The following is a 12281-nucleotide window of genomic DNA, read 5'->3' on the forward strand; positions in this document are numbered from 1 at the left end:
CCTACTTTAGCAGAGCAGAGACGCCCGATATATCTGTGCCGCGTTCAACTATTAATGTGTCATGACTCACCAAATCTGGTTCACGTATGCGCCATTATTAGCCGGAAATGATGTTTACTAGCGCGCAGTGACTTTGGGATACGACTCCCAGACACGTTATTATTTTCAAAGCACAAGCAGCTTTTTTTTTTTTTCGATTAAAAACAACTGAGGTTCACTCTCAGAAGGGAAATAAAAGGATTTATCAGTTGGAGTGATAAGGCATCCTTGTGCTCACTTTCCACTCTATTTATGTGTGATTACAGTCGAAGCTTTGTTCTATTATTGGCTTTTGTTGAGATTTCTTTTACACTTTCCCCACTGCGCTGTGGGGGGAAAAATGAGCGCCATAAAACCGGACTGAAGTCATTTTAGTCGGGAATGTGCTTTGCACAAATGAACCAAAACCATCCAATTTGCCTCCGTTAGCTGAACAAAGACCTGAAAAGTGCCGCAACAAAACAGTTTACAAGAAAGAAAATCTCAAGCTAGTTCCATTGACTGTATTTATTGCGATGGGTTTCATTTTTTGGCGTTTTTGCTCGCCATTTTTCACAATTATTTTCTGCAAGAAATGGAATGGAGTCTGGCTATTTCAAATTATTTGGAAAGTATGAGGTGATGCTTTGAGCCCTCTTCGACTGGATCAGTTTTATCTGGGGCATTTTGTGAGGCAATAATTCAGAGACGTTTATGCAATGTCAGTAGAGATGATAGAGAATTTTACCTTTGCTGAAGCAGTCTGTGAAAATTACTCCAGGTAACACCCATTGAGACTAAAGTTTCCTCCTGGCCACAGCTTACTAAATCCACTGGCAACACAGCTCATTTTAGTACCTATCTCTAACTCGCCGTGAGTGCACCTGGACGACATCACTCAAGTGAATACGATACTTCTTCCACATAGTGACAAACTAACACACAACTCATGGAACAACCGCTTCAATTTGTGACACAGATTCTGACTGGAATACAAAAAAAGCACCTAGGTGTTCTCTATGGCCAGTGCCGTTCAGTTTCGTATCTAAGTGCATAGATTTCTTTCCTCTTCCAGGTCTCACCCGGAGGGTTGTTTGACACCAATGACACCACCATCATGAGGTGGTGTAGCACACACGAAACAACATCATACACATGATTGAAAGAGGAGACTACGGGGTGTGACAAACCGTACGATCATAACTGACATCCCGAGGTAAAAGTAATTTGATCGGAATAGTTCTTAACACACATTCACAAGCGAGTCATTCTGCGCAGTGATCCAGTCCCTTTCTAACCAAACGTAGTGCCTGTTTCATGCTTAGCTGGGAACCACTTTAGTGGCGAGTGGAGTACTCGCTACTAAATTCACCCGAAAAAAGGGATGAACTGAAACTGTAAGGCTAGTCCAGATGAGCAAGGGCTGCAAATCATCAGCATCACCTCTGTAGCACTAGCCACGGGAGGTCTTCTCGAGTCCTTTCCAATCCCCGGAACACAAAAAGACCAGTTGGGCGAATTACGAAAGTCTCATTCTGTGTTGTCAGTAGATTCTCACCACAACAGCCACCACGTAAATTCTCCTTCACATTTATAAGTAGCAGCTTTAGTAAAGATTCTTGGTCTGTTCAACAGGTTTTGTTTTTAAGGGCCTAAGGGGAAGGTGTCACCTGGTGCGCTGTGTAAATTGGAACATGATGTTGTAAAGCGATCAGCAGTTCACCAGACAGGGTACGAGGGTAACAACACTGCGTACCAGCTGATGCGACATCACTATGGTAACGGCACATCAGCAATGGAATGGTGTTGGAGGTGTTATTTTGGGTCAAAGCCTGCAGAGCGGTGCTTTAAGGATCCTAAAGCAAATCTCAGAAAAACCATAAATCACAAACCTTTAGCAAAACCACATTAGTCGTGTAGCCAGCGCTTTTGCTTTGCAATTACTGCAGTTTGAAGGTGAAAAGGAGAGATTTTGTCCAGGGTCACCGTTACGAAAGCTCAATTAAACACCTTTATAGCATCACATTGCATATTTATCATTTCAGCGGTAATGAAATAGTGCCTGCTTAGGTCAAAGGGGAATTCTGTGACCTTGCTTTTCCTTCTGTTTCCGAGAAAAGCCAATTTATTTTGGGACATTTTATGGCTTTATCGCACAGTTAAAGAGGAGAGAAAGAGGAAATGAGTGGAAGCAGGTGACATGGACTGGAACAGGGGACGCACTACTGAGGGCAACGGTGCCCCTTGTGATATCCATCATCGCTCTGAGGTTATGTGGTGATGGTTATTGTGTTCTCCTCCAGTTAGGCTTCATGAAAAGTACACCTAAAATACAATAATATATTCATCAATGGTGAAACAGACACAATTTAATCATGTCTCTATATGTTTCACTTAAGGCAATGTCTGCTCTCTAAAGCAAAGTGGTCTAGACTGACCACTGTCTTATCATGTGTTTGTACTACACTTGCTGACATTCCCAAACATACCAGGTGAAATACAAGACTTGTGTTTATCTCCAACCTCAATCTGGTTTTTTTCTTCCCTTTTCCAGAAATGTCAAACACTCACTCCTTGTTCTCTGTGCAGAAGTAGAAGATCAGAAACCAAGAAACATTTTTAACAAAAAAAAAAAGCGAATTATTTCCCTCCACAAGGTGTTGCACTTCTGTGTGCGCGCTGTATTGACCAGCTGTGACAAAATATGAGCCAGTGTGTGGCCACCCAAGTGGAAACTATCACTGAGGTGGTTCTTAGCAGGACTTTATCTGTCTGGGGACAGATTGTGTTGCCACTCAGCCCCTCCACTTTAAAGTTCTGCAGTTAAGCTGAAATTATGGATGATTTTAAAGTTGTGAAGTGATTTTTTCCCCCCCCATTTATCATCCTCTACACATGAGATGTGAATCATACGACGGACAGGCTAGTAGAGTCGACCTGGAACAAATGTAGAAAGTCTATTTGGGAACCTAGGGACGTCCATGATTCCCAAGAAAAGGGCCTGTGGAGTGGAAGAAAACATTCATTTCCATCAGCACTAAATGCATAAGAAACACATTGATACCCTTTGGATCCTGACACGTTGCTTCACTTTATCAAGCTCGCATGACATATGATATTTAATCCAGGCAGATGAAAACAAAGGCTCCCGGGAACTTGAGAGGTCAGAACACCACTGCGCGGTGCAAACGTCAATAGAGTGAAAAATGATGTAACGTAATCTGCTTCTGTTCTGGTGTGATCACTTGGAGTCTCCTGTGTGGTCTGCCAGTGAGAAACTGTGGGTTCGCGGTACCAGCCCCTTATTTGTTTGTCTTCCTTCCAGTCAGCGAGACTATAAAATGGTGCCAGCACCAGTCACAGAGAAACGGCTTATACTCATAATAAAAGCACGGCAGGGCGAGTAATTCTGTGCATCAATATTGACTGTATCACATCACAAAGAGAAAGGCAGGAGTCTGTAATTGGGTTATTACTGTCCTTGTTAACACAGCCATTGACATTTCTCCCAATTGTTCCAGTGATCGAGAGCTAACCTGCATTGCGGTGCTGCTGCTGTTTATTTTTTGGTTGTACTCCCAGAGTGAGGCCCAAGTCGGGGTGACAAACAAATACATACCAGCAGGAAGAATGGGGTGCAGGTTTGAGTATTGTGGCTCTGCTGACATAATGGAGTCTGTTGTGTCTAAAAATGAAGGAGGCCATATACTACAAATGCATTCCACTTATCCCCACCGGGAGGCTGCAGTGAATCGTAATGAAATTGGACGAAGACAGGGGGACGCACCTGGAGAGCTTGTCATTCCATCACAGAACACTTAAAGACTAAACTAAAGACTATATAGAGGCACCAAAAGATAAGGAACTTTGATGGTGTGGTTACACGCAGAGGAGAGACGGGACATGTTGGACTAAGAATATCGGAGCCAAAGGTGACTGGTAAAGGCAAAGGAAGAAGACGACCAATGAGATTCACGGACACAATAAAGCATAAGGGGAGGATAGATGTGAGTAGGCAGGACGATCAAAAGGTTACAGCGGAGGAGGCTGACTTTCCGTGATGGCAAATGCTGAAAAAAGAAGATTAAGCAAATGTACAAGAAAAAAAGAGAGTGACTGAATTGCATTTTAAAAAAAGCAATTAAAAGTAAAGGGTCTGTAATGTTATTATTTTTAAATAAAATCCCATGGTCTACAGTTTTTATTACATTTTGAGAGCCCACTAGCAATGTTTGTTCAATACTCTTTTCATAGAGCGAGCGCCATCTGGAACTCTTCATAAGGCTTTATTTGTCCATCACTGGTGGATACATGTAAGCTGAGTATGAGGCTCCCAACCCTCCAGATTTTATGTCGGGTATGCGTTACTGGTTATAATTTGCGACTATTCCAGTGAGGATCAGAGGCGTATGGGTGCGCCCCTTTTTCACTATTGCTAATGTAAATAGCTTGAGGTGGAGGTTGAGCTCTGAAGAGAACATTCTGGAACTATTACATACTGTTCATTGTATAGAAATATATATCGCTCTTGGGCAGGTACCTCTCCATTCCCTGAAAAGAGGACGGCTTCTCACAAAGAATGAAATGTATCATTTCATTTATAAGCCGAAAGATAAATAGAATTAAATGTTTCACATTTAATAACGCAGAGCAACCCTGTTTTCAGGAAATCCTCAGGGTCCAAATTCAACACCGTGACGCCTATTCAAAGCAGATTAATTTAAATAATTGAACGGCTACTAATTGAATAAACATACTGAGCTGACATGACAGAGTTATTGATCTTCTCATCAGCCCCTCAGGAAGTGAGCCAATAAGCTAAATGACATTATTGGATTTTTGTGTGCAGGATTATTGAATGTATCTGGATTGTCATGCTCTTCAAAGTCACCAGCTTTCTTTGCACACAGTGAGGGACAAATATCGCGAGTGACGCTTTCATGGCGTTTGATTTCCCAGGTATTCTTTACAAAGGCAGTGGCGAGAACCAGTTCATCTCCCTCCAGCCGCCTGTGATCTCCACCATCATGGGAAACGGACGCCGTCGAAGCATCTCGTGCCCAAGCTGCAATGGACAAGCCCAAGGCAACAAGCTGCTGGCTCCGGTGGCTCTAGCGTGGGGCATCGATGGAAGCCTCTATGTGGGGGATTTCAACTACATCCGCCGCATCTACCCTTCTGGCAATGTGACAAGTATCATGGAGCTCAGGTAAGTTTCTGGCCAATTTCCTCTGGTATGTCCTGCGGCGCATCACTTTGGCTAGCCCATCGAAACAAATAAAAACCTGTCTTCCGATTTTAACTGGAACGAAGTGTCGTGCAACGTTTCACGTTGACGTGTAGGCATCAACAGCCCTCTATCGCTATGTTGCTGCACCAGCAGGCAGCCACAACAGCAGGACCACCTTTATTTTTTTCCTCAATGTTTACATATGTAAGCACAGGCATCCTGTCATCTGCAAAATGCGTAGGAGATGCCAAACTCAGCGGGAAAATATACCCCAAAAAAATCCAAAAAGCTCCTCTTCTGTCAGAGCTCTTTGATATTGTCTGACTTCAAAGCCTCCCATTGCTCATTCTTCTTATTCAGATTTGCGGCCCGGCACTTCTCCACGACAGTTCCTGTTGAACGTCTGCCTCTGATCCTGACATCAAAACTTATCAAACCAGTTTATTTCTTTATGTAGGTCAAGTAGCACAAGACCGGTGTTTGTGGTCTTGGCACAGCTGGTGGCTGGATTATAGCATGATGGGGTCAAGACGTCCATGAGTGACTTTGCTGCTTGTGGTTGAAGTGAAGCTGTTGGCCCCGTCAAGCTTCAGCGATCAGTGGTGCGTTTTTCAGCTGGAACTGGAGGGCGAGGCGCCGCCATTCTTAGATGGCGCTTCTTTGAAGTGGAAGTAGGTTAAGCCAGGACAGGCAATGTCATTTTCCCACTTGTTTTAATCAGACATTTCTTGCCTGTAAAAATAGTGAATGGGCCGTTTTATCAAAATCTTTCCGTCGGCACTTGTTCAATTGGCTCGCGGTGAGGGAAGTAAGAGCTTCCCGATGGAACTCATGAATCAATTTTAAGGAGTTATAGACTGACGGCAGGAAGAGGTGGCCAAGACTTCCGAGGTTGTTTACGACGTTGAAAAAAAATGAGGCAGCGTCGTCTTTTTTTTTTGCGATGGAGAATTTCGTAGACAGATTAGCGCAATCACCGAACTGCGTCGACTGGATCCTGAGATGCAGACAGATCCATATTGACATAACCCACACGCCTGTTTCCTGCAATCTGCACTTTATTCAAAAACATTTCCCTGATTCGTCTTCGTGATTAGAAGAGACAGTAAGTAGCGTGTAATTAGCAAGAAGCCCGCCTCAGGCCAACTTTGCTCAAATTAGCGCGTCTCTGATTCCAACATGTGGCTTATATTAATGCCAGTTGGGATCTCATTCTCCTCGACCCCATCATCACCTGCTGTCACGCCGTGAAACCGACCACATGAAAACCCTAAATATAGCCGAGATTCTAGCAAGACACGTTGGCTTTGAAGTGGTAGCCACACTTATGAAGGACAGCCCTGCCATTTATCCTCAGGAGAACTTTGCTCTTTATTGAAAGTGACACTTTTATCCGAAGAGGCTTCCACTGGAGTAGGCATACAACACCAGTGACCCTGCCAATGGGAACCCTCACCAGGATTTAACCCCCAACCTTCTCAACCAGATCCATCTAAGATAACCAGCTGTAGGCAGCAGCTGCACGGAGACTGAGGGGGACAGAGGGCTGCTGGATGTAACATTTGCAGTTGTCTCAGAAAAATAATTAGTCTCGGACATGAACAGAGTACAGATGTTCGTGACAGTGTGTGTGTGTGTGTTAGTCAGTCCAATGAGGATAGCAGTTTTATAGAAGGCACTTCGATACGGATTATAAATTGACAGATAACTGTGATTGTAAAAACGTGCGGTCAATCTTTAATTGTATTTAGCTGTTAATATTCAGCACAGCAGAGTAGTTTTTTGCGCTGCAGCCACACAGCAGTATGTTTTGAACAAAGCCAAAGAGAGACTTTTATTGCCCAAGCGCTCCCAGTCCGAGCGACTCAAGTGAAGCCACCGTGAACTACACTCTTGTTTCATTAGACTGACTCAGAGAGTTGTCTCAGTTCACTTATTCAGAAGAACATTTGTTTCAAAAACTAAATACCCGGAAGCCCTGGTGGACTTTTATCAGGAGTACATCTGCACATTTTCACTCCTAATGCGTCAAATATCCACCGTTCTCAAGTGTGCTTTTGCGTTGTGGCGTGTCGCAGAAGTCAGCCATTTGTGTTAAACATCCTGACGCGTCACGCAAGAATAGGAAAGCAGTAGGGGTAAGGGCTGTGAGTGAATCGAATGGCTACATAGTGTGCTATATATACACCAAAAAACACCCTACACGTCCAAACTCCAACCACTCTTTTTTGTATGTCGCACATTAGCGTGGTGGAGAAACATTTCATCCCATCGAAACTCCACTGCGTCAACACGCGGAATATTGACTTCTATATCATACGCAAACATCCCAGGTAGCCGAAATAGACACCTCTGGAGTGAGAATGTGCTCAACATACTGTACATAGTGAGTAGCTGCCTCAGGCATTCTGGGGCACAACGTGAGTGTAATTGTCGGAACACGTGACAAAGTCTCTGTGATCATTACAAAATGGCAGCCAATATGGCTGATGACTTTAGCTGGTGCTGACAGCTCGCCTTGTGGAGGGTAACTAGCGCATGTCCATCTGGGGAGAGACCCATTTGCAGACCCAGGACCAGATGGAGGGATTAGGTCGCCACACAGGTCGGAGTACTCCCCGACATCTATGAGTAAAGGTGCTGCCAATATGGCCAGGCAAGCTGGAGTTAGCGGCCAGCTCCCAAGAATGGTGCCTCCAGATTGTTCCGTCCCGGAAAGACGCTTGCTAAACAATCGCCTCGTGAGGTCATTAGCCCAAAGGATGTTTTCCCAAATCTATTTCTGTTGGTTCTTGGATGTAGCCTGGTGGACATTAACACATTTCTGCATTTCAAGCACAGCCTGACCTTTTTATTCTTCCACCGCTGAAACCTGCTGATGCACACATTGTGATTTTTGGCCGAGCAACTCACGTTGGAACAGTTATTGAGCACAAATGGGATGCAGGATGCTTTTGTGGCGCACAGAAAAGAAAAGCTCGAATGCTCAGCAGCTTGGATAAATAATGGTTAGACGCATACAGTAGCTTCTGTCTCCAAGCAACCATTTCACACTGTTTACAAGGATAAAACACACACACACATCGGTGGCTAAATTAAATCGACTGTGGCATGAAGGCCAATTTCATTATTGCTGTAGTTCAGATTGCAACCAAAGCAGCGCTGAAGAATGAACAAAATTATATTATGAGTTAAACCTGTTGAGGCGTCTTTTAATCTACCACTGAGGACTGATGTTCATATGAAGTCGTAATCTAGATTCTGGCTGCGGCCGCCCGAGTAACAAGTCGCCAGATCAATATTTCAATAGGAGCAGCCAAATTGAGAGAAGCAGCGGCATTGCAGGAAGGAGCTTTATGAAGATTGGAGTTCACATTTTCTCCCAGGGTTGCTTCAACAACGCCTCTCTGCTTCCCGACAAACCATGTTTTTTTCCGGTGACATTCTGCGTTGATTGCTCAAGGACACTCTTGATTTTTTTTTTTTTTGTCAGACATTGTTGGGACAGAATAAAACTGTCATATCTGGAGCAATTTTCAATCATTGTGTGCATTATTTACTGACTGTGATTTCAGCAAGGATTGAGTCACTGCAATCCAAAGTGGCACCTGTTTGCTTTACTCATGTGACGGAATACGTTGTGAAGTGTTCTCATGATCCCCATTCTCTCCTTGTCTTTCCTGCTCCCATGTCTTGTCGTAGAAATAAAGACTTTAGACACAGGTAGGTGTGACTTTCACAGCGCATGCATCTTCCTCACCACCCATCCTCATCTTCAAAAATAGAACTCTTTCTCTTACAGTTTGCGCCGGGGATTGTAATTCGAACAAACCAATTGGATCCAAATTGCAGCTCCGTAGAGCCAGAAGGTCGCGCCGCGACGGAAAACAACAAAATTGCAAAGAAGGAGACCCAAAAAAATAAACCCTGATCGGTGAAAGAAAAAAGCTCCTGATTACATTAATAGTGATGTTTGGCAGATGCTCCGATCCAGAGGGCTGAAGCGCGGCTGTCTTTGTGATTAAGTCCCCAATCAAGTAAAATGGCAGTAATTAGCTTTTCATTGATTGTGTGGTGGTGAGTGCAGGAGGTGACAGATGGAGAAAAACTGTGAATCGGATGAAAATTCTGGGCGAGCTGAGATGGATGCTATACCGTTGATGAGTCATGTGTTTATGATAGAAGGGAGGGCCATGTTACGTCGACGGGTATTTAACATGTCAGGTGGTTTGTTTGTTTTTTTTTTCATAGAATCGTTCAGAGCAACAGCTGCGAAATTCACTTCTGCTGTTCCCTTTCTTTCCTGATAATATGTACAAGCTAGTTCCTCCCTGGTGAACCTGCTGAGCTCCACCACTCTAAAGCACAGTCATTTCCCTGAATTGTTTGAGCGTCTGAACGCATCAGCCCTGACTGGCGTAGCTTTGTTAAAGCTATGGTTTCAAGAAGGCTCAGGAGTTCAACTGCGAGTGAAGCGCTCAAGGAAGGTTTGGGATCAAGTGAGCGCTAAAAGTGAGCATTGAATGCAAAGGAGAGTTTTAGTCATTCAGACAAGACAAGAAAACAGTAACATAGAAAAATGGCCTGTTGTTTCTCCTGGAGTTATTTTAGTAGCTAAATAACTCACCCATCTAACTAGTGATGTAGTTGAGACTCCTTGCCTGAGAATGAGTCAAAACCTCAAAACCATGGACCAAGTCCAGGACAGAACACATAGTTACCATTTTAAATCCCAATGAACCTAGAAAACACCACCAACATCAAATCCCTTCTCGGTTGCCTCAAGTTTCACTTGAAAGACACCCATCCGTTTCAGCTATTCTGTTTACAAACGGATGGACAGAGACCCCTAAGATGGTGGTCTTGAGACTGATAATGAGTATTATATTCATGCGATAAAGTCACTTTCAACTTTCACTTTCACTTTTGAGGAAACATTTCTCTGGACAGAGCTTGGAAATTGAATGATCAAAGAAGGTTAAAAGTTACAGTCCATTGAGTCTTTTATCTTACTATATCTGAATTTTATTTTTTTATTTTCTCTTACAAAAAACTAAAAAAACATGAATTCTCCTCTGCCCTTGATTCCATCTCATCAAAGTTTCATGAGAATCTGTCAAGCAGTTTTTGGCTAATCCTGCTTGAAACAAACAAATAAACCGACAATAAAGATGTCAGTGTTGAGAGAAAACAGCTTAAAACCAAAACCAAACAGTAATCTTCTGTTCCAAGATCAGCCATGTATCATTCTTTTACTTTAGAGCTCTAAAAAAATGAGATAGTGATACAGCACTGTAAGTTACAACTGCTAATACGCAACTCTTCTATTTTGGCTCACAATTAATAGACTTAAAAGTTGATTTTCTGACATCAAAACACTCTGAAATTTAAGATGTTACACAAAATTGTGGCAAAAAAAAACATTAAGAAGGAGAAGTGTATATCAATAATTAATAATGCATAAAAAGAACAAATGAAGTGCAGCGGTAAGAATCACAAGATCTTGTGTCTTAGCGCGAGAAGTTCATTTCAATCACACAGGTCACTATTTAGGTGCAAGACGCAAAGTGGAAGGACAAACAACATTGAAACATTTTTTATTTAATCCAGTGATCTAGAGAAATAAGTGGCATTATTAGACACCCTCTCGTTCTAAAGACAGCAAGGTCAACAAAGGTGAACCATGAGTCAGCCTGGGATCACTGTATCTACAAAGCCTTCTTGTTTCCCTTTGAAAACAGACTGGACTAAAGACAGACAACCTGAAGCCTGTCTTTCCAATTCTCACTATTTGCTATTTTACTATGTGCAGCTTCACAACCTCTCCTTGAAGGTCTGTAAAAATGGAGAGCAGCACCACAAAGCTGCTTCGTCTCCACCTCCATCTTCACTGCAAGAGAAAGAGTGGTAACGTTGGCCTGCCCCAGTTCTTTATGGGAAGCCAATAGCAGCCACTGATGTTGCTCGTTCACGCTCACTCATAATCGCTGTCAGGTTTTTACAACTTCATCTTCATCATTTTACAAAGATCTTTCATTGCCACAATTATTTCTGCTGTCACATTATACCACTTCCTGCGTCGCCTGCCACTGGCTCAGGTACCATTAAGTTGGAGAAGGACCAAAGAAGCCGATTTTACGGCGCCGCTATAAAGCCGGCCGTTGCTCATGTTAACAGCCGCTGTTTTGAGCTCTTTACTGACACTCACATGTGATGTTCCAGTGTCCTGACACATCAACCACATACTCATACTGTGGCACCTGATGAACCACTTTTGTCAAACATTGACTTATTGGTTTTGTTTTTCGAGAACTGCATGGAGCATAAACTAAGGCGAGTGGTTTGCAGTCGACAGATTGTTAAACACAATGATGCGAACTGGAACAGACAGGAAGGAAACCAAGGGCATCACTAAGCCAGGAGAGAAGATTCGATGGACTTGACCAAACTCGGGCACCAGAATATAAATCATGAGAGAAAACAAACTTGGAGCACAGGAAGGAAGCCCATTTACCAGCGTGAGATCAAATTTAGTCTGGGACCCACGACTGCTGCGTGTTATTAGCAGAGCTCTTGGGAACAAAGAAGAGACAGGACAGGAAGAAACTAAACAAAATTTACATTTACGGAACTATGTGCTACGGCTCTCCTATAACAGGAAATATGAATCTGACTGTGATGTTATGGTTTCATTGTTGGAGGCTAAATCTAGCATAATAATCTGAGTTCATCTCCCTTCACCAAACTTGGTGCCTTATTTCAGAAAATACATAGGCACACTAATGTAATTCCTTCCCTTTCTACTGTTTTTTTTGGTTTTAAAAGTGAGCTGAAGTTTGTTTTCATTGCTATTCTGTTTATTAGCCTAGTTTAAACACTGGCATCCTCAGAGGTCACCATAGCAACGTGAACTCAAACCTGCATTAACCTCCGTTTTCAGTAAACTAAAAAATAAAATCACACTTCAGGCCACACTTTGGCCCCCAGCTTCTGGAGGATTGCTTCTGAAGGGTGTGACAAGACAAAAAATCAG

At 43.1% G+C, this 12281-nt stretch overlaps 1 protein-coding gene across 8 annotated transcripts in view; it reads left to right on the plus strand.

The window, feature by feature from the left end:
* si:dkey-237h12.3 (teneurin-3) overlaps positions 1-12281 on the plus strand; it is a 266708-nt gene that overhangs the window by 231462 nt on the left and 22965 nt on the right. For 6 of the 8 annotated variants that reach the window (XM_053878277.1, XM_053878278.1, XM_053878280.1 and 3 more), the window contains 2 exons: positions 4978-5227; positions 8951-8971. In XM_053878277.1, coding sequence (XP_053734252.1) covers positions 4978-5227; positions 8951-8971 — 271 coding nt within the window. The remainder of the gene's footprint in view (positions 1-4977; positions 5228-8950; positions 8972-12281) is intronic. The other 2 variants (XM_053878279.1, XM_053878282.1) reach the window with 1 other exon arrangement.

This window comes from Synchiropus splendidus, chromosome 11, assembly GCF_027744825.2.
Source record: "Synchiropus splendidus isolate RoL2022-P1 chromosome 11, RoL_Sspl_1.0, whole genome shotgun sequence".
Lineage (NCBI taxonomy): Eukaryota > Metazoa > Chordata > Actinopteri > Syngnathiformes > Callionymidae > Synchiropus > Synchiropus splendidus.